Genomic DNA, 27,831 nt, shown 5'->3' with positions numbered 1-27,831 from the left:
CCATACGATGTGGGCGTGGCACGCCCCCAAATTTTGCCCTTTTTCATCTGTCCGGGCCTTGCACGCTGAGCGTAACTGTAGACGTGAATAACTTGGCTCCACGTGGTCATATCTTCTTCATACTTGGTACATGTGATCATGGCCCCGCCCCGAACGTCCCCGTAGGTCACTTCCTGATTCCGTCGCAGCGCCACCTATTGGCGACAGGCTAAAGGCGTGTGATCTACATGAGGCCTTTTCTGGCAGGAGATTCATCAGATGAACACCGAGGTCACAAGGTCACTGCCTGACAGCCTGGTGAAGCCTGTTGATGGACCACGATGCAGGAAAAGCGCACGTGGTGGGCGTGGCCTGGCGGCGAATGCTCAGGCCTCGCCGTTTACAAAGAAAGGGTCATCATTCGCCCGCAGAAGGTCGCATGTGCTTGAAAACTCATAAGGGGGGGCAGATTCCAGTCCTGAGGGCCCTGGTGGGGCCCCCATTTGAAACCAAGCCAAATTGACTCACTAGCGCCACCTACAAGTTTTAAAATAATTATCCCTCGCCTCCCGTTGCACGTATGGGCATGATTTTCGGAGGAGACATCACTCGTGACAGGACGCACACAAAAGTCTCAAGAACCCATGTTCAAAAACCAACAGGAAGTCGGCCATTTTAGGTGGCGGCGGCCATTTGGGGGAGGATGTAGGGGTCGTATCTCGACGAACTCCTCCTAGGGGGTTTGACCGAATGAGTCCGTTGTAGCATCAACGGACACTAGACGGATGGCCCACGTTAAATTGCGAAGGATTTTGGGCTGCTACTTAGGATGTGGGCGTGGCACGCCACCAAACCTTTACTTTAACCTTAACTTTTACCTTATCTGGCCCTGCCTGGTGTCTGGCCTTGCCTTGAAGCAATGTACATCAAAGTCAATACACAGTTTGACTGACAGACTGATGATGTCATTCGATGGACTATGATGTGTGTAAAGCACATTTGGTGGGCGTGGCCACGGCGAATGGTCAGCCTTCGCCATTGACCATCGAAGGCTCATATTTTGCCCGCAGAAGGTCACAGGCTGCTGAAATCTTACACGTAAGGTCAGAATCCAGGCCTGAGCGCCCTGGTGGTGCTCCCATGTGACACCAATCTAAATTGACACACTAGCGCCACCTAGAACTTTCAATTCATTATCCCTCGCCACCCGTGGCACGTATCACTATGATTTTCGGTGGAGACGTCTATCATGACGGGACGCACCTAACGCTCCAGAACCCATGTTCAAAACACAGCGCCACCAACTGGTGGAAATGTATATCTGCCGTAACTTCTTGATTCATGGTCAGATTGTCTTGAAATTTTTTTTTGGTTTGTTGGGTCAATCTCTGGTCTGTTATACTGTGTGTACATAGACTGTATAGCGCCACCAACTGGTGGAAATGTACATCAGCTGTAACTTCCTTCCACATGGTCGGATCGGCCCCAAATTTTTTCTGGTGGTTTGGGGTACCCTCTGGTCTATGACTGTGTGTGTACATACACTCTATAGCGCCACCAACTGGCGGAAATGTATATAGCCATAGCTTCCTTCCACATGGTCGGATCGTCTCTAAATTTTTTTTGGTCGGTCGGGTCACCCACCACTCTTTGAATCTGCGTGTCCATAGACTCTATAGCGCCACCAACTGGTGGAAATGTATATCTGCCGTAACTTCCTTCCACATGGTCGGATCTGCCCAAATTTTTTTCTGGTGGTTCGGGGTACCCTCTGGTCTATGACAGTATGTGTAACTCCCTTACCGCTTATCCGATCGCTGCGGTTTTTCGTACGGCGCGTCCGCACGCCCGTCCGGTCACGCGCGCGTCCCCGACCCGCGCGTACCCCGCGACCCGACGGATGGCCCACGTTAAATTGCGAAGGATTTTGGGCTGCTACTTAGGATGTGGGCGTGGCACGCCACCAAACTCTTACTTTAACCTTAACTTTTACCTTATCTGGCCCTGCCTGGTGTCTGGCCTTGCCTTGAAGCAATGTACATCAAAGTCAATACACAGTTTGACTGACAGACTGATGATGTCAGTCGATGGACTGTGATGTGTGTAAAGCACATGTGGTGGGCGTGGCCACGGCGAATGGTCAGCCTTCGCCATTGACCATCGAAGGCTCATATTTTGCCCGCAGAAGGTCACAGGCTGCTGAAATCTTACACGTAAGGTCAGAATCCAGGCCTGAGCGCCCTGGTGGTGCTCCCATGTGACACCAATCTAAATTAACACACTAGCGCCACCTAGAAGTTTCAATTCATTATCCCTCGCCACCCGTGGCACGTATCACTATGATTTTCGGTGGAGACGTCTATCATGACAGGACGCACCTAACGCTCCAGAACCCATGTTCAAAACACAGCGCCACCAACTGGTGGAAATGTATATCAGCTGTAACTTCCTTCCACATGGTCGGATCTGCCCCAAATTTTTTCTGGTGGTTTGGGGTACCCTCCGGTCTATGACTGTGTGTGTACATAGACTCTATAGCGCCACCAACTGGTGGAAATGTATATAGCTGTAACTTCCTTCCACATGGTCTGATCGTCTCTAAATTTTTTTTGGTCAGTCGGGTCACCCTTCACTCTTTGAATCTGCGTGTCCATAGACTCTATAGCGCCACCAACTGGTGGAAATGTATATCTGCCGTAACTTCCTCCCACATGGTTGGATCTGCCCGAATTTTTTTCCGGTGGTTCGGGGTACCCTCTGGTCTATGGCAGTGTGTGTACATACGCTATAGCGCCACCAACTGGTAGAAATGTATATCAGCTGTAACTTCCACATGGTCGTATCGGCCCCAAATTTTTTCTGGTGGTTTGGGGTACCCTCTGGTCTATGACTGTGTGTGTACATAGACTCTATAGCGCCACCAACTGGTGGAAATGTATATCTGCCGTAACTTCCTCCCACATGGTCGGATCTGCCCGAATTTTTTCCCGGTGGTTCGGGGTACCCTCTGGTCTATGACAGTGTGTGTACATACGCTATAGCGCCACCAACTGGTGGAAATGTATATCAGCCGTAACTTCCTTCCGCACGGTCGGATCGGCACCTAATTTTTTCTGGTGGTTCGGGGTACCCTCCGGTCCGTTACCGTGTGGGCGCATAGACAGTATAGCGCCACCCACAGGCGGAAACGTATATCCGCCGCAAGTACCTACCGCACGGTCCGATTGTCGCAAATTTTCTTATGGCGGTTCGGGGCGTCGGACGGGACGTGACCGCGCACCCGCCTCGCCGCCGGCGTCGCCCCCTCCTGGCGGAAAATTGCAAGTGCCGTAACTCCCTTACCGCTTATCCCATCGCCACAGTTTTTCGAACGGCGCGTCCGCGCGCCCGTCCGGACACGCGCGCGCCCCCGACCCACGCGTACCCCCCACCCGCGCGTACCCCCGACCGCGTCGGGGTGCTCGAGCCCGCTCATCACTGCTTGCAGTTTTAATTATTATTATTATTATTATTATTATTATTATTATTATTATTATTATTATTCTGCCGATTCGACGGCCATTTTGAGGGCCTGAACATGCCCGAAAACTCACCAAATTTTGCAAGCGCGTCAGGTCTGCCGAAAATTTCGATCGGGTGGGGGTCCCGAAAACAATGTTCCAAAATTGACTCTCTAGCGCCACCTTGAAATTAAAAAAAAATTGGCCCCCGACACCAGTTTCATCGATCGTCACGAAACTTGGTGGAGACGTCTATCGTGACAGGACGGACCAAAAAGTCTCAAGAACCCATATTGTAAAACGAACAGGAAGTCGGCCATTTTGGATGGCGCCGGCCTTTTTCGGGCCAGAAGTTGGGGTCGTATCTCGACGAACTCCTCCTAGGGGGTTTGACCGAATGAGTCCGTTGTTGCATCAACGGACACTAGACGGCTGGCCCACGTTAAATTGCGAAGAATTTTGGGATATTCCATACGATGTGGGCGTGGCACGCCCCCAAATTTTGCCCTTTTTCATCTGCCTGGGCCTTGCACGCTGAGCGTAACTGTAGACGTGAATAACTTGGCTCCACGTGGTCAGATCTTCATCATACTTGGTACATGTGATCATGGCCCCGCCCCGAAGGTCCCCGTAGGACACTTCCTGATTTCGTCGCAGCGCCACCTATTGGCGACAGGCTAAATGCGTGTGATCTACATGAGGCCTTTTCTGCCAGGAGATTCATCAGATGAACACCGAGGTCACAAGGTCACTGCCTGACAGCCTGGTGAAGCCTGTTGATGGACCATGATGCAGGAAAAGCGCACGTGGTGGGCGTGGCCTGGCGGCGAATGCTCAGGCCTCGCCGTTTACAAAGAAAGGGTCATCATTCGCCCGCAGAAGGTCGCATGTGCTTGAAAACTCATACGGGGGGGCAGATTCCAGGCCTGAGGGCCCTGGTGGGGCCCCCATTTGAAACCAAGCCAAATTGACTCACTAGCGCCACCTAGAAGTTTTAAAATAATTATCCCCCTCCCCTCCCGTAATTAACGCCTCCCGTTGCACGTATGGGCATGATTTTCGGAAGAGACATCACTCGTGACAGGACGCACAAAAAAGTCTCAAGAACCCATGTTCAAAAACCAACAGGAAGTCGGCCATTTTAGGTGGCGGCGGCCATTTGGGGGCGGCAGTAGAGGTCGTATCTCGACGAACTCCTCCTAGGGGGTTTGTCTAAATGAGTCCGTTGTAGCATCAACGGACACTAGACGGATGGCCCACGTTAAATTGCGAAGGATTTTGGGCTGCTACTTAGGATGTGGGCGTGGCACGCCACCAAACTTTTACCTTAACCTTAACTTTTACCTTATCTGGCCCTGCCTGGTGTCTGGCCTTGCCTTGAAGCAATGTACATCAAAGTCAATACACAGTTTGACTGACAGACTGATGATGTCAGTCGATGGACTGTGATGTGTGTAAAGCACATGTGGTGGGCGTGGCCACGGCGAATGGTCAGCCTTCGCCATTGACCATCGAAGGCTCATATTTCGCCCGCAGAAGGTCACAGGCTGCTGAAATCTTACACGTAAGGTCAGAATCCAGGCCTGAGCGCCCTGGTGGTGCTCCCATGTGACACCAATCTAAATTGACACACTAGCGCCACCTAGAAGTTTCAATTCATTATCCCTCGCCACCCGTTGCACGTATCACTATGATTTTCGGTGGAGACGTCTATCATGACAGGACGCACCTAACGCTCCAGAACCCATGTTCAAAACACAGCGCCACCAACTGGTGGAAATGTATATCTGCCGTAACTTCCTGAGTCATGGTCAGATTCTCTTGAAATTTTTTTTTGGTGTGTTGGGTCAATCTCTGGTCTGTTATACTGTGTGTACATAGACTGTATAGCGCTACCAACTGGTGGAAATGTATATCAGCTGTAACTTCCTTCCACATGGTCGGATATGCCTCAAATTTTTTCTGGTGGTCTGGGGTACACTCTGGTCTATGACTGTGTGTGCACATACTGTATAGCGCCACCAACAGGCAGAGATGTACATCTGCCGTAACTTCCTGATTCATGGTCAGATTGTCTTGAAATTTTTTTTGGTGTGTTGGGTCAATCTCTAGTTTGTTATACTGTGTGTACATACACTATAGCGCCACCAACTGGTTGAAATGTATATCTGCCGCAACTTCCTTCCACATGGTCGGATCGTCTCCAAATCAGTCTGTGTACATATAGCGCCACCAACTGTTTGAATTGTATAACTCCATCCTATATGGTCTGATTTTTTCTATGGTGGCAGACAGGACATGACCATGTACCCACCTTAGACTGTATAGCGCCACCAACCTCCGGAAAAGTAGAACTACATTCTACATAGTCTGTCCCAAGACTTTTAGGGAGTTGTGACATCAAACAGGACATGAGCACATACCCACCTTTGAAAGAGTTGTCAATATCTGTCATAGCACCCTGCCACACAGTCAATTATGGACACAATTATGCTGACATTCATCATTATACCATCCATCTTCTATGCTGTTCATCCTCCACATGGGTCATAGGTGTGCTGGAACCAATCCCAGCTATATCTTGATGTGCCATGCTGGTGGACTCCATCACGATTGCTGGTTGGGTCCTTGGTCTGTGAAGCATCTCTGTGGTCTACCCAGGGTCAAAGTGGGTGGAGTGTTTTGCAGGATAGCAGCAGAGACAGAGTTGACATTGTAGATTGTCTAAACTATGAATGAACACGTGTGGGGTTATGTACTAAACATGCAGAAATGACAAAAGCAGTTATGTCAAGCCAATTTATTTTATTTAGTGCCAATTCTAATCATCATATGGAAGTTATCTAGAAAGAGAACCAACTGAACCCCACACGAGCAAGCACTTGGCAACGGAGGCAAGGAAAAACTCTTTGAGAAACCTTGGACAGAACCCAGGCTCTATGGGGCGGCCTTCTGTCTCGACCGGTTGGGTTGAGAGGGATGACATGGAGAGATGGTAGGTAGACAGCGGTGAAGAAAGAACAGAGGGTTAAGAATGGGTGGAGGAAAAGATCAGCAGTTGCAGTCCCACGATGACCAGTTCCCGGAATCACCAGTATCCTATCCAGTCATCAATGGGTGGATGTCAAGGTGCAACGGTGGGTGCTCCTCTGGAAGCAGCCAGCATTCACTACAGGTCAGACAAAGCGTGAAACAAATGCGTTAGTAAACTTGCTATGATCATATAAAAAGTCAAAGAAGACAGCATGAGGAAGGTTTTTTGTACTACAAGTACCATGGCATTCTATGTATAATTTTAGTAGCACAAGCACAAGGCCCCCATACATTTTGGTTAACAGGTTAACATTTTTCCCCTGCAGAACATAAACTCATCTAAGATTCTGTGTCCCATTTAGCATAGTGGAGGTGTTTCCAACTTCCAGCTAATTAAAGCTAGTTGGTCAAAAAGAAAGTGTTTTTATGTGACTGGCAACATTTCAAGATGTATTTTATTTACTAAGCAAAGTTTAACTTGTGGTCTGGAGCCCGGTTTACGTATCGGGAGAAATCACATGAGTATAATGTCAAGTGGCAAAAAAGTCAAGTGTTTCACACATGAACAGAATTTGACCAATATGAATAGTGAAAACAGCTCCATATCTTACCACATGCAGCAGTTGTCAGAGGACACTCACACCGTCAGAGGGGTCTTGTCCTGTTGATGAAAACTCACATGCATGCAAACGACTACATTGCTATTATAATAGTTGGTATGATGCACTTATGGGATTAGTTTTACTTCTATGCTATTCTACTGCTACTATGTTAAATCTACGCATGTACCTCTACTGCTACTATGTTAACATACGCATGCACTTCTACTGCTACTATGTTTAATATAAAGATCATGTGCGTGGAACTGAAGACAGCCGGCAACTGGAAAGACAAGAGCAGAGGTTAGTCACAATATACATTCACATATTTACATATTTACATGTTTACATGTTTACATGTTTACATGTTTACATATTTACATGTTTACATGTTTACATGTTTACATATTTACATATTTACATATTCACATATTCACATATTCACATATTCACATATTCATTTACATATTTACATTGCCCTCATTGTCTTCATTACCGTGTCTGAAAAAACGTATTTTTCGCCAGTGATTGACAAACACAATCCACCGTTCTCGGAAGAGTAAACTCGCGGATTGGAAAATGTCCACTGGTTAGAAAAATACCAACGTGTTCAGAAAAGTCTTAGTTTTAATCCCTTTGATTCTTAATTTTGGGCAGTGGTTGAATTTTGCGCCAGTGATTGACTAATACAATTTGGTTAGAAAAATAACTGTTGAAAAAGGTTTGAATCCCTTTAGTATTTTACTTTAAGGCAGACAGGCGGTAACTATCAAGACAAGAGGACAGGTGAGTGAGGCAGCACTGGGATCATTTCATCAGGTACTATTTACATATATACACATTTACATATTTACATATATACATATTTACATATATACATATTTACATATATACATATTTACACTATTTAAAATACATGCAGATGTTACAATATTTACATGTTTACAATATTTACATGTTTACAATATTTACATGTTTACATTATGTACATGTTAATTTACTGGTTTGACAGAAACTGGGATCTTAACTATGACCAGTGATTTCACTTTTATTCCGTGATTGACAAATACAATCCACCGTTCTCGTGGGCAAGTAAACTCGTGGATTGTAAATTGTCCACTGGTTGAACCTAAACCTATTTTACACTATACAATACACTTACACTATAAGACTGCCAGAAGAATGCTGAAGTGGAATGTGTATGTGTGTGCGTTTTAAATTTAGTGTTTAAAAGAGCACAAAATCCCTTCATGATCACTGAAATAAGTGGGCATCACAACCGATTCTACATCAAAGTGTGATGTTTTGACATATACATGGTCAATTAATGTACCCTTTTCTGTGGTAGGATGTTTGACTGACTGGCAGAACCCTTTCCTAGCCATGAATGTGCTGATAGTGGAAGATTTTAACAAATTTTCATTAAAATCTCCCAGTACGACAATGCTGGCGTACTTCTGGTGCAACCAATCCAGCAGCGTGCCAAGGTGACCTTGAAACAACGCCATTGGATAGGAGGGTGGTCGATACACAACTGCTATTAACACACTGGGTGAGGAGCAGTTCACCAGTAAAACTTCCAAGTTGAAGTTTGGGGCGGAGACAACACTACAGTGCAGGTGGTCTGCAATGTACATGCCAACTCCGCCATGCTGTTGCCCTTGTAATTCTACCAAAGCAGGGTTACTGCTGGAGTAAGACAAACATCGTGGTTGGCTATGGAAATGGTACCCAGGAATGGTTACACTCCTGGGTGTTGGCAGCCACGTTTCTGTCACAGCGATGCAGTTAGGCTGCAGGTGCTGTGTACATGCTGCCAAATCTGACGCATGTTTTGTCAAATTTTGGACATTCATCAAATAAATTGTGAAATGTGGTGGTTGTACATTTGTTTGTGTTGGTTCACTTTCTGTCAAAAATGCTGGCATCCTACCTACAGCATTCTTAATGGCATCATTACAGTAAATCTTTTCGGCATTAAACTTTTCAATAATCAAACCGTCTAAAGCTGTGACCCGACTCAATGCAACATACGCCTGCCCTGCGGAAAACACCCTGTCTAGAGACACAACTACATTGCTCACGGTAACACCCTGGACTTTATGTACCGTGCAAGCCCAAGCGAGCTTCAGAGGGAACTGGCGACGCATGCCACCGCTTTTAGTTACTTTTTCTTCCTCTGGCAGAATAAATGTACTGTCTTTTAGCGTGACAGACTCAGCAGTTTGTGCGCGCCTTTGTTGACCTACTTTGGCATCATCAAACTTTATATAGATCTTACTCGGAAATGTGTCATCCTTTTGGAAAAGAACATCAGAGACAGTGCCACTAACCCCGTTAACTAAGCCGTCGTCAATATCGATGTTTTTGCAAAGCATTACACGTGCATCTTTAGCGATGTGCAGAGTTTCCTCTAAACACGTGTTGTAAACCTTGCTGTGGTGCCCTACTTTTCTTTCTAATTTACCAGATTTTTTGTTTTGGCTGAAATCCTCAGCTTTTATTGTTGTGTACTCCGGACAGATCCTGAAAAGCTGTTTTAGATTGTATTCGTTTACTTGTTGATTGGTTGGAAACACATGTAACGCGGAGCTGACCTCACCCGTTTCGCGCTGTTTCAAAAGTTCTATGTCTGTTTCCAACAACGCCGCACCTTTTGGATGTTTGCGGAGTCTATTTAGCAAGGCTGCAAACTGATTATCTTTTTGCCGGACTATCGTTGTCAGTTCGACAACACTGAAAAGATTTGTCCACAAGTTGAAAGTGGCGTCTTCGACATAAAGAGGCTTTCCTTTGACTGGCGGTAACTGGTAAAAATCCCCGACGGCGATGATGCTGACGTTGCCAAATGCAGCATAGTCACCGGTTTGCTTAATTTGTCGGAGTCTACCATGAATGTACGTCAACAACTTGTGATCAACCATCGATATTTCATCAATAATCAAAATTTGGAGGTCCGCAAACTTGGCACGCAAGGAATTCACCGTTTCCTCACCCAGTGGTGTGTAAGGCAAACGGGTATCCTTGCCAATGCTCAAGGTGCTGTGTATTGTTGTGGCATTCAAATTGTAAGCAGCAATCCCTGTTGGTGCAGCTAGACAGACAGAAATATTGTCCGGTTGCCGACACATTGTTGACAACAACCTGGTAGCCTCATATTGGATGGCTTTAATTAGGTGGCTTTTTCCTGTCCCGGCACCACCTGTGATGAATAAATGTAATGGCTCGGGTTTTCTCCCACCTACTTTATCAAGGCACCACTGTCTAATTTTGTAAAAAAATGTCCATTTGAGTGTTATTTAGGGAGCGGATCAATGCCAAGCCATCATTTCGACTCATTGACTTTTGCTTTTGTAAGTTTAGAGCGGTTCTGTTTTCATTTGCCAAGTCAGGTATTACTTCTGCCTCTTCTTCGACCAACTGCTGTTTTTTTCCGACGTTCTTCTTCGCACTGTAGCCTTTCCAACTCTTGTTCTGGACAAAGCAGACACCACGCATCCTCAGCAATACCGCTGTGATCAATAGATCTTTGGATGCTATCCAGTTCATCCCCGTCGTTGTCGAAATGTTGTTTATTTGTTTCCACTATGGATCCAACAGAATGCATCGACCCATCATCTAATCGGACCGCACCATTGTCATAAAACTCTTCAAATGTTGGGCAGTTGGCAGGTCTTAACTGCAAATCCACTCGGTATGGCAGATACAACTGCAAAAGGCTACGATAATACAACTCTGGGTTTTTGTTTGTGAAAAGTGCGCAGAGCGTACTACGGCAGGTTTGGTTCGTGTACGTTTTGTCACATGTCCGTAGCTGTTTTTAGGTTCAATTTTGGATGCCGACCTTTCGTTTTTGCTGATGATGCGGTATTCGGAAGCCAATTGTGCCAAGCACATGTCATTGAACGTGTCGTCGTTTGGTCTGTTTTTATAACGGTCGACAATGCTGGTCATCCACATGTCTTCCGTTGTTAATTCGGCCGATGAAGCTTTTTGTCGCAAAACACTCACAGGCAAACTCATTTTGACCACATTGTCCCCTGTTGGAACAAAAACTACTTTGCGCGAGCATTCCTTAAGATGCATATTTGTCACCCGGTAAACGGCCTCTTGTGCACACACGTTTGTGCAAGTACACACTGCCAAGACTTTTTAAGGCCTCTTTGGCACTGACGTTTGCCTGTTTGGATGCTTCTTTCTGGGCATTACTCAGCAGCAATCCAATCTCCCTCTCAGCTTTGGAAATATACGAGATTATATAAACCACGCACGCATACGCATCAACGACATACTGGATGTCCATATTAGCATTCCAGCATTTAAGCAGAGGTTTGCTGTATGGATTGATCCAAACCTCATTGATTTGACGCTTCATTATGACTTCCGTACGACGACCCAAGCGGCGATGTGCGGCCTCAAAAGTATTTTGTGTTATACCGAGACTATGGAACAAATGTTCCACGCTTTGATATGCGTGGTTCTCGTCAGCCAGGGCTGTTTTAATGGATTTTATGATTTCCGACGCCTCTTCTGCTTTCATGTTTACGGCATTTTGGGATGCTTTTGGACATGTGCATGTTTTAACACCGGTTGATTGGCTAACCTGACAAGTGCATGTTTTTTGTCCCTGTCCGTCAAACTGATGGCTAATAAATGTTCGTCCTGACACAGGTTTGGGAAAACCGAAACGACACACTGTGTTTTTCTTTTTGCACGTTTTAGAGTGTCTCTTAGAATGCTGCTGTACGGAAGACACTGTCTCTGTCAATCCTTCATCCTGTGGCTGCAATTCACAAGTAACATATCTATCAATAAACTTTGTGACTTCTTCATCTGAGTTCACTTCAATGCGTGGGGCATTCTCGACCCAGAACAAACAATGTACATGCGGGGAACCACGCTGCTGAAATTCCACCCGGTAAAAATAGTCTACAACTTTGCCAATCGGTTGGTTCGAAGACATTATCACCCCTCTGAGAAAGACATGCCACCGGAAATCAAACATCCGTGCAGCAGTCACAGGATTCCGTCTCAACAAATCACACCTGTCAGCCCACTCCAACTCTGCAGCCGTTTGCGTTCTACCCTCTTGCCTCAAAACACAGTCTACCAAGTTTTGCCACCGTAAATCAGCAGACGAAAAAGAGCAAAACCACGTGGGAACACCAAGCTGACGCACACAAGCCAAGATATTGCGCTGCGTACTCTGCCAAAAGGCTGGAGTGCCTCTGATGGGCTTCAGAAAACGATAGCCCTGGTCACATTCCAACAATGTCTTTAACGACTCATCGTTGGTCAACAAATCCTTGGCCATTTTTGCCACCAAACCAGCAATTCCTTTGCGTAAAGCAATGGAAATGCTCGACACCACCTGCACAAGTTCACACAAGTACTGAGCATAGAATATGTATTCCACATTCTGCCCAAACCGCTTATCAGCATGCATGATACGATTATTGAAATACCGCGACGCCGTCAGCCTATATTGTCGAGTGTCATGAAACGTGAAACGGCCGCGTGGAAACATCACTGGGAAACATCTAGCTTCATTCGAATGGTCAGAAAGCAACCTCACAGGATTATTGCCTTCTGCCGGAGCCACATTCAATATATTGTCGTAATACTGATCTAGCGCTTCCTGACCAATGTCAACTGGCATTAAACGTGTCCTGAAACATGCAGTGTTGCTGTCTATCATGGAGAAGCTCATCTTCTGCATCTAGAGGTGGTGTGACATCTACTGCAGGAACACTGTCCTCCACCTGAGAGGCATCAGGTTCCCTACAAGTCATTGACCCACTCCTCGTTGTACTCTATATCTTCATAATGCACATTAGACTCTTTCAGATACCTCAAGGCTTCACGAATGTGCATGCTGTCAACAAAATGGTACTCGTAGTGTCCTTTGTAAGTCAGCTTCCTTTTGAGTTTGACACGGAGCATAGAGCCTTCCATATTGGACCGTGGCAACAAATTTGTCGTTTCTACTACATTGGCTGGAACACAAGTCACAGGCCCATGGACACCATTTTGCCCCCCTTTAGGCAAAGCTAGCATTTTCATGAAGGGGATATTTAGTGCAATTAAGTGTTGCTCTAAGCTGTTTAAGCAAGCCAGCTCAGGAGGAATCGGGTCCACCCCCAAATTATTTGCCACACATTCTGGTGGGAGTTCCCCTTTGCTAATCTTGTAATGGCAAGTGTAGCAAACCCACAGCTGCCCTCTACCAGACTCCAACAACAAACAAGGCACCGTGCACTCTGCACTACATTTGTGCAAATAATCCTCATTAATGCACGTGTTCACAAGAGAAGCACTTGCACTTTTGCTGTAATGCTCTCTGTGACACTGCAGGACCTGATGTTTAAACATCAACCTATGGCACACACAGCAGACAAATTGGGGCCCATTCTTCACTTTCTCTAAAAAATTCTCAACAACAACATCAAATTCTTCCTCTCGCAACTTTGCAGCATGCCTTCGTGCCTTCACATCTGCAATGACACGCATTTTGCGTTCTAAATTACTGTGATATTTCTTCATACTGGCTAGTTTGACACTGGCCCGGTGCCTTGTATCCATTTTATATTTTTTGACGCCCTGCATAATGACCCTGGCCCGATGCAAGCTGTCACTTCTATACTTACTCGCACTACACATCTTGACCCTGTCCTGATGCAAGCTGTCACTTCTATACTTACTCACACTACACATCTTGACCCTGTCCCGATGCAAGCTGTCATTCCTATACTTATAGATGCTAGATGTTTTAACTCTATTTTTATGAATGACATCATTTCTATACTTTTCAACACTCCTCGTCTTCTTTCTCTGCCTAAAGACTGCTTGTTCTCTGTAATTCTTCATAGTCATTACCTTCTTTGTCTCCCTTATGCTCATGTCAGCGACATATTTACATCTGTTGTCCAGGGCCCTTTTCCTTTTTAGATATTTGGACGGGCTTACACGTGGAACCATGGACTGATGTTTTTCTTTGCCTGTTTCAACAACATCATTCAAACCAACTGCTACTTCACTATCAGCGCAAATTACTTGATGCCGATGTGACCTGGTACCATACTGACTGACCTGAGATGTACCATTCTGACAAATGCCAAAGCAACTTCCTAACTGACCCTCATTGACACATGTCACACACTCGTAGTGATTACCACTCGAGTTGTCCAACGACCACCGTAAAAAGTAAAGATATTTATTCCTAAACTATCCGCTGCAGCCTGAATTTCCACCTCAGTTGCCCAGCTATTGACATATTTCATTTTGGAAACACTAATATACTCTGTCAAACAACTGTACTCACTCCTGAGAAGCTTCTCATAATCTTCACAGTGCTTTTCCATATGTTTAACCACATGGAGTCTAATTCTCCTGTGATTTTTCTGTGTGCCACTCACCGCTTGTGATATGGCACGGAAAAAACAGTTGCCATCAGCAACAATGCTCTCCTTTTTACAGGGAGCTCCCAAGGGTCCAACACGCAAATTGACAGGCACAGTTTTGACTTCACAATCTATATTCAAAAGTTGGCACACATCTTTGGAGTCATTTTGAAGCATTGGACAAAAGGCATGCTGTGTGGTAACAACACTGATGACCTCAACATCAGATGCACATGTACTAGAAATGTCAGCCATTTTAAACTTTTTGCCATCATCACCAGTCGTCATCTCCAAGTGACGTTTCCTGTCAGCCACAACAGTCACAACAACACCAGCTATTTCAAAAAGTTTCTCTGCTCCTCCAAACCCTGCAGCCAAATTGCTAATGTGATTAGCAAGGGCATCAAGACCACCAAAACACAGAACAACACTGGTTCCATCACTGCACACCATGCCATTACAGCTGCGCGAGTGCGAATCCACCAGACAATACTGACCAGCAACACAAATGATGACACAACTACTTTGGCAAACTGTAAGAATGCATGTGCTGTACTTGCCAAACATTGTGTGCAAAGCATCATGCAAAGTGACATGAATCCCGTTTTCAATATAATAGCTGGAAACTACATTGACATCACCTAAAGCATAATCATCCTTCACACAAAACTCAAATTTGTGTCCAGCAATCACCTCCTGTTTGGGCAATTCTGTGGCACACAAAAAGTGGGATTGGTGACAAATTACGTGACGTTCCCTTAGAGTGGTATACAACTGATCGCCTTCAACAACAGCCATGTCAAGATCAGCAGTATCCCACAACAAGACATTTTTAATACTGTGTAAAGCAGTGGCACAAAAGGCAATCGCCATACACTGTGTTCCTGCATACTTAAACCTTGTATTGCCTTGATGAAATGACCCTTTGACCACCTTTTGTAACCCACCTGTTGGTACCTCCACTGGTGACAGTGAAGATACTTCGTCCCTACCTTTTGTTGCAACTGCACAATCAACAGCTTGGGCAGCCCTGGGTGTGCGTCGCATACGGAAACCCTTCTTTCGTGGCATCTAAAAGAAAACAATGAAATCAATGTCAGTTCACACGCCATGTACTTAAGCTTCTAAATGCTCTTTTCCATGCTCTCTGGTTACCCCGTGTGTGCGTGGGATTTTTTTTGCGATGCCATATTGTCCATAGGCAAGAAAGTGGGTGTGAATGGTTGTCTATACGTGCCCTGTGATTGGCTGACAACCAGGATGTACCCCTCCTCTCGCCCGAATACAACTGGGATAGACTCCAGCAGCAGCAGTAGAAAATGAATGAACATATCCATACATTTTACGTACTGCCTATCCTCACAAGGGTCGCGGGCATGCTGGAGCCTACCCCAGCTATATTCAGGCGAGAGGTGGACTACATCCTGGTCACCAGCAAAACACAGGGCACATAGACAACCATTCACAGTCACATTCATGGCCACAGACAATATGGAGTGTGTGTGTGGGGTGGGGGTCAAATGAAAGTGAGTATAAATGGTTGTCTCTATGTGCCCTGTGATTGGTTGACAACCAGGATGTACCCGCCTCTCGCCTGAATACAACTGGGATAGGCTCCTGCAGCAGCGGTAGAAAATGAATGAATAAATCCATTTATTTTCTGTGCTGCTTATCCTCACAAGGGTCGTGGGAATGCTGGAGCCTACCCCAGCTGGCAAGAGGTGGACTACACACTGCTCACCAGCCAAGCATGGGTCACAGAGACAACCATTGACAGTCACATTAATGCCTATGGACAATTTGGAGTCGCCAGTGGGGGAGGGGGTACACGGTGAAACACACACACAGAATAAATGCAAACTCCACACAGAGATAAAATGATAAATCAAACTTTGTCAATAAATACAACTATTATGCAGAAAACATAAATAAATAAACACCAGCTGTGTGTTTTACTGCAAGAGCACCATCTTCCCCCACCCCCCTCATATTGTGTGCGTTTGAGTGGGCACATGCACACTTGGGTGTGGCCCTTTGGATGAATGACGGATTAATCATTGCAAACAAGAAAAATGAAGAAAACGTAAGGTGGGCGTCTTCTCCTCCACAACAGCATCTCCCGGTGCAACGCGGTAGTGGTTTAGATGAGTGACGGGGTTAAAATCATTGGAAACAGAGAAAGCTAAAAAGTTGAAAACCTACGGTGCGGTGGCTTCTCCACACAAGCAAATCCCAGGTGCTGGTGAATCGCGATAATGCTTTTATGGTACGCTATCTCCATTTAGCACAGGTCACAGAATCGTTACCTTTAGGCTAACGGCTCGTTTAAGGTGCGGCAACAACGAATACAATTTTAGCTATACAGCGTTAAGCTCCGACCGTTCGTGTATCCTGAACAAGCGGCCTACGTGCAGCACCACCAAATATAACTTGAGCTATATGGAGTTAAGTTCCGACCGTTAGTGTATCCCAAACATGCAGTTACCTTGCGGCGGCACCAACGACAACATACAAATACATAAAATTACACATATAGAGAAAAAAACAGAAAAAACAAAATGGAGTTAAGCTCCAACCGGATGTGTATTCCTGCGGATCGCGCTCGGTGCTCATTCTTACAAATGAATATATTTCAGTTTACTAAGTCTATTAAAAAAACTCACCTCTATGTCAGCAGATGAAGTCCAACACAATGGCAAACTGCAGTTTCCGGCGAATGTAGGTCCTTTGTCTTTTTTAGGCAATGCAAAAAGCGTTCTCTCTCGAAAAGTTTTCTGTTCGGTCGAGCAGAAAGGGGGGGGGGGCACGCGAAGCAGCATTTATAGCACCATGCACCACACCGTGGAAGAACTGACCAATCGTAGCTCACAAAACCAACCTGTCAGGCTCCGCCTTTGGATAAATGACCAATCGTAAGTCACCAAACAAACAACCTATCAGCGATCGTCTGATTGAATGTAATGTGAAAGTTGGGCGGGTCAATATTTTTTAAATTGACCAATCGTGCCTCACTCACCTATCAATCGATCAGCTATTGGCGGAATGAATGTAATTTGAAATTGGGCGCATTAAACCAAACAATGTTTACGTGGACGAACTGAGGGAAAACTAGCCAATGGCATTGCGTGCTCACTGTATAAATAAGCGGAAGTGCGACTATCGCCATAACGATGAACGGGACTCAGAGGACAACGTTGTGGCTCATCGGCAGCTCCATTGTGACCCGGCTGGAAAGACACGTCAGGCGATATCGGCGGGACCCCAATTTCGGGCTCCCTTGCCAAGTCACCTGGCATGGACAAGGCGGCAGGAGGTGGGAGCATCTGGTGCCTTTTATACGCCAGAAGTTGCAAACAGGAGCGACACCTCCACAGTTGCTGCTCATACACCTTGGTGGCAATAGTTTTGGCTACGGCGGCCAACATTGCTGCCAGCTTCTCCTCAAGATGATTGCGGATCTCGACTACATCATCCACTTGCTACCCGGCACAGTGGTGATGTTTTCGGATATCTTGCCTCGTTGGAACTGGCGTTACCAGACGACACCCACAGGACGTGGACTGGACAATGCGAGGAAAAGGATTAACCGAGTCCTTGGCGGCTTCCTCCGACAACGCGGCATGAAGCGCATCCCGCATTCCAACATCTCTGTCCACGACTTGCTTTCCGACGGTTGCCATCTCAACGAGAGGGGAAATGAGGCGCTCTACCTCAACTTCCGCCGAGAAATCGCTGCAAATCTGCAGTAGATTCACCACAACGGCTCTTTTAAGAGCCAACCACTTTTCCATAAAGAGCAAAATGTTCCAATGCATTCCACACACCGCAACGCACTGCTTCAGAATAAAACGTAAACAAATGGTTGTCGAAAGGATCTGACCGATTAGAATGATATACAAAATACTACACTCAGAAAATGACCCAGAGCCTTATTAAATATAACAATAATAAAGTTTACTAACTTTGTAAAATCTCTGAAAATCATTTAATCGCTTACATAAATAAATGCTTAAGTCCAGAGCTTAAGCTTGGTGACGTAGACCGTCATGACGTGCCCCCTTCGCGGCCAAAGGGGTGGAGTTATGATAGGTCTATGGTACAGTTTCCGGCAACACAACAACAGCCCGAAGGTATCAAAACACGGCAAGTTATATGGACGAGAACACATCGGTAAGTACAGCACTTGCAATTTTTAAACTAATAGCGACCCCGTCTTCCTTCAAATGCGCTGGGTGTTGTTTTTTAATGTCACCGCTATTCTGTTGTGCGTAAGCTAACTTTAGCTATGTTTGCTAGCCACCAAATTGCTCAGCTAACATGGTTCGTTGGGCGAACATACTTTAACAGGTAACGGACCATCGAACCGGAAAAGTTAAGCTTTTAACCGCGCTCTCTTTATGTGTGTACGCCGTGTTTTGCTTAGTTCTACATTGTTTTTGTAACATGACGTGATGTCGATATGCTCCGATGGGAAGCTCTTGTGGGAACAGCCAAGGTACTTCCGGAGCTCATTACAATTATAGTACAAGAGTATTCAACATTCGTTTTCTACCGCTCACCCCCACGAAGGTCGCGCGGGGTGCTGGAGTCTACTTAGAATTAAATTTGCATGTTTTTGGAATGTGGGAGGAAACCGGAGTACCCGGAGAAAACCCACGCATGCACGGGGAGAACATGCAAACTCCACACAGAGATGGGCAACAGTATTCATTAAAATTATTTATTCATGGTTTTATATAAGAAATATTAATTCGAATTATGAATTACTGCATGTTTTCCTGTAATTATATTTGGAGATATAATTAATGTCAATGTGCATTTTTGGCAGGCGAGTGATTAGCGTGCAGACCTCACAGCTAAAAGATGCCAGTTCAATTCCACCCTCGGCCATCTCTGTGTGGAGTTTGCATGTTCTCCCCGTGCATGCGTGGGTTTTCTCCGGGTACTACGGTTTCCTCCCACATTCCAAAAACATGCTAAGTTAATTGGCCACTTCAAATTGTCCATAGGTATGAATGTGAGTGGTAATGGTTGTTTGTCTATATGTGCCCTGGGATTGGCTGGCCACCAGTCCAGGGAGGCCCCCGCATCACGCCCGAAGACAGCTGAGATAGGCTCCAGCACCCCTTGCGACCCTTGTGAGGATGAGCAATCGAAAATGAATGCATGAATGAATGTGCATTATAATTATTTCTTTAGAACTGTGGATTTAAAACGCAATCCAAAAACGATGTACATGAAATTAGACAGCACTTTTAAAAACAAACCATCCTAACACTGTTTATGCTCCTTTTTAAGGTGGCGGCCCGTGGCCTGACAATGTAGGCGCTGCACATTGGAAGATACTTCAAAAGGGGAGCTTCTCAAGCAATACCAAGTCAAGCACAGTATTTATGGATGTGGCTGTAAGTACCCTGTCTTCATTTAAGATGTCCTTGCTCCCTTAAAACATGGAACAGTGGTGAAGTGGTATTCTTCCTCGCTATCCTCCAGGAGCTGAACCAAAACCAACTAATCACCAATTAAAGAAGAGAGACAGCCCAGTCATTAAGGACTTGATGTGGAGAACTTTTGCACATAGAGGAACATACAACATACAAATCAGGGCTCGACAATAACGATGTACCGATGGCCCGGGGCAAGTTAAAACAAAATTCGGGCAAGTAAATCTAATCAGTGATATTCCCGTCGGGCAAGTGCACTACTGCCAAGAGGTATTTTTTAAAGCGGTTCTTGTTGGGTGTTGGTAAAACACGGAATGCGTAATTCCGGTGGTAATTTGCAAAGCAATCCTTGCAATGGACCAATCAGAATCGTTTATTTAGACCGCGGTCCGTAATCCACAGTCCGCGTTTTACCCACACCCGTTGTTCGCGATCAACCAATCAGCGATCGTTTGACTATGAAAACATCCATCATGGCGTCGCTGCCAACATCGTCTAATTCTGAAGGAAACGAAAAAAGTGATGAAGCAGTGCCTCCTAAACAAGTATTTTATTAGCGGCAGCAAATCAAATGATGGCACAGGTGAGTGAATCACATTGCTGTGACAATTTGAAGTGGTCACAATGAAACACCACCCATTAGATCCAATACCAAGTGCTGATTTTGCACAAGCTACAAAATCTAGCGCTTCCATTTCTCTGTGGATTTTTCTCACCTTTGCTTCACAAATTATTGTTTGACCATTGAGCATTTTTTTTCTGGATTAAAAACACTTTACTAGTACACAAATGTGTCTATTCAATAATGTTTCATTGTGGTGCACAACTTATAAATATCACTGCTTACTACGACTACCATGTGTAAGGTATTATTTATTATATTATTGTATTTATTTGAGATTCTCATGTGATGCCACAAAAAAATACATGATATCATTATGGCAGTCTTTTCATTTTACATGGGGCAAGTTCGGGCAAGTAGTTCTCACCTTAAGGATTCCCTATGGGCAAGTCATTTTGGTTTTTAATGTAGAGCCCTGCAAATGAGCATCAGTGACATGAAGCACAGGTGGCCTACCTTGTTTAATGTCTCACAGGTGAGTATTTGGATCTTTTGTGTTAAACACATTATGGACTGTAAACAACTACTGTATGTTTCACAGTTATACTTAAGTATGCACTTCACTTTTTGTTGTCACTGGTTCTTTTGTCTCTTCTTTCATATCTCTCTTTCAGGAGAGGAAGGTGCCAGAAGGGAGGTGAAAGGACACCAAAACTGATGTCCTTGTTTCCAGCAAGGAAAAGCGTTGTCAGAGCAACAATTCAAGCACAGACCAACATTCTACTTCAGGTATTAAAACCATCCTCCACCTATTAAATTTGTACCTTACCTGCAATAGTCATCATTCCACCTGTCTCATTCACATTTCTCTCCATTCTCTGTTCACATCATACAGCTGTCATTTATCTTGTCTGACTCTCTCTCCTATTTATTACTCATCCTTTCCTCCAGTCTTTCTCAAAGGAACTCTATGTATGTACGAAGTACACAAAATATCGCACAATATGTCTGTCATCAGAGACTAAGAAAACATGTTAATTTGAAATAAAGATGTGACAACAAGCCTTCTGTAGGTGCACAGCGCACAGACACAATGTCAGGGCGCACACTGGTCCAGAATCACGAAAAAGTCGATCAAAACTGATCTCTCCGATTTTCGAAAAAAGGGGTATTTTTCCTTTTTTTAGTTCATGAGGAACTGGGGTGTGCTTTTACTTTGGTCCCCGAGCCCCCTGATTAGGAGCAGTGCGCGTTCAAAAGTAAGGTTTTCAGTTTCCTCTTTGTACCGCTTCCCAGCAAGTGAAATGTTGGGCACTTGTGCTCACTAGTGAACGTGCGTGTTTCCAAGTTTTTGTGGTACCTCCAGTCACCCAAGGATGGCAACTGCCCAACCAGGTGGTCGTTTCTCCTTTTGAGCCAATACTGGGAGAATTCCCTTTGGTTTGAATCACATGTTGTCGAGCAGTCATTTAGTGTTTGTTCAATGGGTCATATAATACAGAAGAAGGGCCAAGCACAGACTCAAATCAACATCATGTGATACCTACGACATCACTCTTTACTTGGTTGGAAAAGGTTTTGCCACTTTTTGCAACTTTAGGAGTAAACTGGATTTTCCCGACTTTCCCGACTCTACCATGTTCCTGGCGAGTATGGTCCCTCTGCGGCTCCGGACCGAGGATGGCCGAGTGATCTGGGCAAACCCGAAGCCAAACTCCACTTTCTTCTGTCGTCCGATCAGCTTCATCTTCGAAAAGGAGTCCAGGGAGTTGACCACCTCCACCTACGTCCAACTCAAGCAGGAGGTGGAGTCACTCACGCCGTCAACCGTCCAACTCACCAACGACGCCACCATCTCCGTCCGCCACGACATGGCATTAACCATGATTGACGGCAAGGTCCACAACGCCATCCAGGACATCCGGTCGCAACAGGTCTGCAGCATCTGCCTGGCCAAGCCTACCGAGATGAACGATATCGACGGAGTTCTGGCCCGGCCCACTGGAGACCGGACCCAGCACGGAATCTCCACCCTCCACTGCTGGATCCGGTCGATGGAGATGCTCCTTCACATCGCGTACAGACTCCCGTTCTGCGAGTGGCAGGCCCGTGGAGAGGAGAAGCAGCGGATTGTCAAGGAACAGAAGCAGCGGATCAAGACCGAGTTTCGTCAGCGTTTGGGGCTCCTAATCGACCAACCCCTTCCTGGCGGATCTGGAACAACCAACAATGGGAACTCTGCCCGCCGCTTCTTCTTGGAGCACGAAACGTCTGCGGACATTCTGGGCCTTGATTCCACCCTGATCCGCCGCTTCAGCCACCTCCTCCGCGCTGCGTCCTCCAACTTCAACCTCGACGAGGAGCGGTTCGGCGTGTACGCGGTTGAGACGGCCAGGATGTTGGTCAGCCTATATGGGTGGTTCAGGATGCCACAGTCGGTCCACAAGCTCCTGATCCATGCTCCCGCTGTCTCCGCCGGCATGCTCCTTCCCCTGGGGGCGATGTCAGAGGAAGCCCAAGAAGCAAGAAACAAGGACTTCAAGGCCATCCGGGAGCACCATTCGCGCCAGATGTCCCGGGTTCAGTCGAACACCGACCTGTTCCACCGTCTTCTTGAGAGTTCTGACCCCTTGATCAGCCCCCTCCGGATGCGGAAGCTGAAGACTCCGACGAACAAGGCCACGGACCAGTTTCCGCCAGAGGTCCTGGCCCTCCTTCGAGCTCCATCGGTAGAGCTGTAGACCCTGGGTGATGGTGGTGGTTGTCTTTCAGGTCGCGGGGGATAAACTTTTAGTGTGTGATATGATGTGAAGTGGAAGGCGTTAAGTTACCAACTTTCAGTGTGTTTTATGATGTGACTTATAAAGTTTTGGTACAAGTCAGTGTTTTTGTGAAAGTTGGCCAACTAAAGTCATTCGTTATTTTCGGTTTTTGAGGTAAAATGAAGAGATACGGTCATGTTTTTGCTTATAGATCATTTTCATGCTGATTTACAATGAATTCACTCAAAAATTAGTTTTGATCGACTTTTTCGTGAATCTGGACCAGTGTGGGGCGGTGAAAGTGGAACAATAACCAGCAGAGCACCTGACTGACATGACCTCTGCTTTTAGTTACTGTGACTGATAGTAAGAAGCTAAATACCCGTCCATCCTACCCGCTTAAGCCACAGAAGCCTGAATAGATATCACTGTGACAACAGATACTGCCGCTTCATTCCTGCTGCTAGTTGCAATACAGATTTTTTTATTTCACTCCAGCAACAGCCACAATAGCCACAATCTTACATACAGCCCCTTGAACAGTTTTTGGTTTTTCTTCCTTAGTTTTCTGTTTCCAATCTCTCACATCCTTTGCACACCGCACCACAATATCCACTTATATTCATGCGCCTGGCAAAATTTTAGGTCTGAGGTTTTTTTTGCTGCCATCACTACTTACAAACTTCCCTCTCATGTAATTTCTATAGACATGTTTGAGACTTAAGTTTTTCTAGTAAATCAAAGCACTGCTTTAATGTGTAGTGTTGCTTTTTATTACTTTAAACACTTTCTGTCCGGCAGATTGAATCCAACGTGGGCAGACAAGGGACGTTGTCATCCGATGCCTTATTGACTATCTTGCAGGACATGCCAGTGCCCTATTCCAGGACTTTGAGGTTGGTATACTACTGTACTTCTCATGCTTTTCAAGGTTTTAACATTTTAGCAAATGTAATCTCAAGTGCACAACTGCAGTACAGTTATTTTTCTTTACTGCACACAAAGATGGAGCTGCTTTTTGTATGCCAGAGTACGTGCTACTTCTCTTGTGAGGTGCAAGTTGAACGTGAACTCCTAACAGCTGTCTTTACAATGTCTGCAGGGTGCCGGGGATGGATCAACCAGCATTCAAGAAAAGATGGCATAGTGATTGAGAGCAGCACCGTCCACAGCACTCTTGGGGATCTTAGCAAGGCCTGCTACTATCTGATGGGACTGACGTATGCACGAGACCTGCGGTTCCCCAAGACCCTGTCATCCAGTTTTATGGTGTTCCAGAAAGTACTGCTGGATCTGGATTTATGGAAACCTTTCAAAGACTTTGCCAACGAAATGTTGTTGCCTGGCTCCCTTAAAGTGCATGGTTGTCTATATGTGCCCTGTGATGGTGAGATATTTCATATTTCATTGATGACAAGTTATATATTGTGTTGATGTTGCAATATTGTCATGTTTATGCGTAACATTATGTATGATTCTGATGATATATTGTAGTTGTTAATGCGGTGGATGTTATAGTGTTTCACCGCTAGATGTCACTCATGTGTTATTTCTTCTAAACAGACACCCGTGACTGTGCGACACAAACGGACGACGAAAAAAACCCGGAAGACAGGATAAACGTCCAGAAAAACCACGTCCGGAAAAAAGACAAAAAAACAAATAAACATCCCCCCTTCCACAAACATGTTAGGTTAATTGGCGACTCCAAATTGTCCATAGGTATGAATGTGAGTGTGAACGGTTTTTGTCTGTATTATTATTAATAAATTGTTGTTATGGTGCGTGCTTTGGATTGTTGAATTTTTGTATGTTACGTAATTAAACATGTTTTGTTTTGTTCGTACGCGACTTTGTTTAAATCTTTTTAGCTTTCATCCATCATCTGGTATTCCACAACATGTTGGTTAATTTGACAAAGCCGGTCTTTATTCATTTTGACACACGTAATAAGGTTTAAGTGGACTTTACAAAACAAAACACACCAACAAATACATTGCTCAGACATCTCACTTTGCATATGAACTTCACCCATGAAGTACTCGTGGGTGTTAAAAAACACTGAGAGAACCTGAATATGCCCATTTGCTGGAAAGGGATGTTAACGTAAAGACGTTACTCATTATAAGACCCACAACAAAGTCTCAGGAAGCGGCTGGAGCGCTCCACATCGCCCCCTTCCGGATAAATATGGTGCATGGTGAATTCCGCTCCGAGCGCCTCTGTTTTTTTCTACCGGACACGCCGATGCCGGGGGCTCGATCCGAGCCCGTCGATTCGCGTGCCCGTCAACTCTCGCGCACCCCCAGTGGCATGGGGTGCGGTATGTTCAATTGATAGGAAGTTTTGGTTGATCCATGAAATGTGGGCGTGGCGGGTCGCCTTGCATGCTGAGCAGACTGTAAACGTTAATAAGTTGGCTTCACATGGTCAGATCATCATACTTGGTCATGTGATCATGGCCCCACCTCGACGATCCACATAGGTCACTTCCTGATTTTGGCGCAGCCCCCCTATTGGCAACAACTAGCCTAACAATTAGTCTTCTTCTGGCAGGAGATTGATCAGATGGACATAAAGGTCACAAGGTCACTGACTGCCAGCCTGGTGAATACTGTTGATGGACGGTGATCTGAATAAAGCACACGTGGTGGGCGTGGCCTGGCGGCGAATGCTCAAACCTCGCCATTGACCCTCAAAGGGTCATAATTAGCCTGCAGAAGGTCGCATGTGGTTGAAAACTTATAGGGGGGTCAGAATCCAGGCCTGAGCGCCCTGGTGGTGCTCCCATGTGACACCAATCTAAGTTGACACACTAGCGCCACCTAGAAGTTTCCATTCATTATCCCTCGCCACCCGTTGCACGTATCACTATGATTTTCGGTGGAGACGTCTATCATGACAGGACGCACCTAACGCTCCAGAACCCATGTTCAAAACACAGCGCCACCAACTGGTGGAAATTTATATCTGCCGTAACTTCCTTCCGCATGGTCGGATCGGCCCCTAATTTTTTCTGTCGGTTTGGGGTACCCTCCGGTCCGTTACCGTGTGGGCGCATAGACTCTATAGCGCCACCCACAGGTGGAAACGTATATCCGCCACAAGTACCTACCGCACGGTCAGATCGTCGCAAATTTTTTTACGGCGGTTCGGGGCGTCGGACGGGACGTGACCGCGCACCCGCCTCGCCGCCAGCGTCGCCCCCTCCTGGCGGAAAATTGCAAGTGCCGTAACTCCCTTACCGCTTATCCCATCACCGCGGTTTTTCGTACGGCGCGTCCGCACGCCCGTCCAGTTGCGCCCCCGACCTGCGCGTACCCCCGACCCGCGCGTACCCCCGACCCGCGCGTACCCCCGAGCGCGCCGGGGTGCTCGAGCCCGCTCATCACCGCTTGCAGTTTTAATTTATATTATTCCTGTTCCCTGGGCTGCTTAAAATGTGCTCTCCCTTCTGTGAGCCAGATCTCTGAAGCCAAAACACTGAAGGAGCTGCAACAGTTTGCAGAACCCCTCACTGATTACCTAGCCAATGCTGGCTGCTTGAGACATCTCACAAGCCTGGCTGACAAGGACAAACTGCTGGAGGATGTCCTCATGTTTCAAGTGGTCCAGCGTGTCCGTGGTCCCCTGGAAAGGTACATCCTGTCACAGGTTAACTGTTGACTATATAGTACACATTCAACGGACTATTAGAATTAATATTCATTCTTGCAACATGTATTTACTGAATTTGGCCTGTATTTGTTGATAATAATTTGTAATATTCAGTTTTCATCTCAAATTATTGTGTAGGTTTTCTGATTGACTGAAAACACTTGGAGTCCTCAATAAAATGAAATCTCACCCTGAAGCCTTTCGCCCAGTCGTGCTACAGCCCTGGTACTCTGACTGCTGATATTAAGGAAGACTTGTTTGACATAAGATGGTAAGAGGTGGGAAGTAACAACAGGGCAGATGAAAACAGGGTGGTAGCCTATTGGAGGGACTACTTGCAGGATGTTGAAGGTGAATAACTGCAGGGGAATTGGTTCTGGCCTGATGTATTTTTCCAGCTTTTGAATTTGTGCTCAAACTTGACTGGAACTATGGGTACAATAGGATTTGAATTTGTGTATCCAGCAAAAAATGTTGCCTTTTGTCCTTGTTTTTGAGTGTGGTTCCCACCACTAGTTGTATTTAGTTTTCAGAGGAGGAAGGCCCTGCAAAGCCAGGAGACATCTTGGCATTTGCAACAGGATGCCATGTGGCACCCCCTATTGGATTTTGTCCAGAACCATCACTAGGATTCCAGAGAGGGAGATACCCAATAGCAAACACATGTATCAACTGTCTCAAAACACCTCGCCATAAGTCATATGATGATTTCAAAAGAAACATGGACTTTGCAATCCAAAACACTCAGGGTTTTGGAATGGAGTAAAAATTCTTACCATTCATCGTGAGAAAGTCTTGCGTTCATATTCAAAGCCATGCTGTGCCACACACCTGTTTGGGTGTCATTTCTGCATTAGCACTTTATTTTTACAGGAGTATAACATTTCTTACATCA

The 27,831-nt window shown here is 45.8% G+C and overlaps 3 protein-coding genes and 1 long non-coding RNA gene across 5 annotated transcripts; 1 reads left to right on the top strand and 3 right to left on the bottom strand.

Annotated features, from left to right (window-relative positions):
• Positions 1-6,287: 6,287 nt before the first annotated feature.
• On the bottom strand, positions 6,288-10,662 carry LOC131129885 (uncharacterized). The gene is made up of 3 exons (XM_058073822.1): positions 7,335-10,662; positions 7,124-7,301; positions 6,288-6,648 (listed from the first exon to the last, which is right to left on the bottom strand). The coding sequence occupies exon 1, from the start codon at positions 10,240-10,242 to the stop codon at positions 8,332-8,334; it is 1,911 nt and encodes a 636-aa protein (XP_057929805.1). The 5' UTR covers positions 10,243-10,662; the 3' UTR covers positions 6,288-6,648; positions 7,124-7,301; positions 7,335-8,331.
• A 430-nt stretch (positions 10,663-11,092) lies between these two features.
• On the bottom strand, positions 11,093-12,830 carry LOC131129886 (uncharacterized). Its single transcript, XM_058073824.1, has one exon. It carries the CDS (start codon positions 12,828-12,830, stop codon positions 11,187-11,189), a length of 1,644 nt encoding a protein of 547 aa, XP_057929807.1. The 3' UTR covers positions 11,093-11,186.
• Positions 12,831-12,885: 55 nt separating this feature from the next.
• On the bottom strand, positions 12,886-18,228 carry LOC131129887 (uncharacterized). 2 transcript variants are annotated; one of them, XM_058073826.1, is made up of 3 exons: positions 17,390-18,134; positions 17,175-17,285; positions 12,886-15,582 (listed from the first exon to the last, which is right to left on the bottom strand). In XM_058073826.1, the coding sequence occupies exon 3, from the start codon at positions 14,087-14,089 to the stop codon at positions 12,893-12,895; it is 1,197 nt and encodes a 398-aa protein (XP_057929809.1). In that variant the 5' UTR covers positions 14,090-15,582; positions 17,175-17,285; positions 17,390-18,134; the 3' UTR covers positions 12,886-12,892. The 2 variants fall into 2 exon arrangements, with proteins under 2 accessions (XP_057929809.1, XP_057929808.1); XM_058073825.1 differs by having other exon boundaries at positions 13,829-15,582; positions 17,390-18,228.
• A 355-nt stretch (positions 18,229-18,583) lies between these two features.
• On the top strand, positions 18,584-25,153 carry LOC131129888 (uncharacterized). Its single transcript, XR_009129914.1, has 6 exons — positions 18,584-18,681; positions 19,810-19,916; positions 20,005-21,306; positions 24,081-24,175; positions 24,382-24,666; positions 24,843-25,153. It is a non-coding gene; the product is annotated as an uncharacterized LOC131129888 (long non-coding RNA).
• Positions 25,154-27,831: the final 2,678 nt, after the last annotated feature.

The sequence above is a fragment of the Doryrhamphus excisus genome, chromosome 5, assembly GCF_030265055.1.
Source record: "Doryrhamphus excisus isolate RoL2022-K1 chromosome 5, RoL_Dexc_1.0, whole genome shotgun sequence".
Lineage (NCBI taxonomy): Eukaryota > Metazoa > Chordata > Actinopteri > Syngnathiformes > Syngnathidae > Doryrhamphus > Doryrhamphus excisus.
Note: the sequence above shows the minus strand (reverse complement) of the source record. Positions and strands in the feature narration are given on the sequence as shown.

Excerpts from the sequence above, each read along its gene's own strand:
- LOC131129885 (XM_058073822.1), bottom strand. The coding sequence starts at position 10,242 with ATGTGTCGGCAACCGGACAATATTTCTGTCTGTCTAGCTGCACCAACA.
- LOC131129886 (XM_058073824.1), bottom strand. The coding sequence starts at position 12,830 with ATGCAGAAGATGAGCTTCTCCATGATAGACAGCAACACTGCATGTTTC.
- LOC131129887 (XM_058073825.1), bottom strand. The coding sequence starts at position 15,582 with ATGCCACGAAAGAAGGGTTTCCGTATGCGACGCACACCCAGGGCTGCC.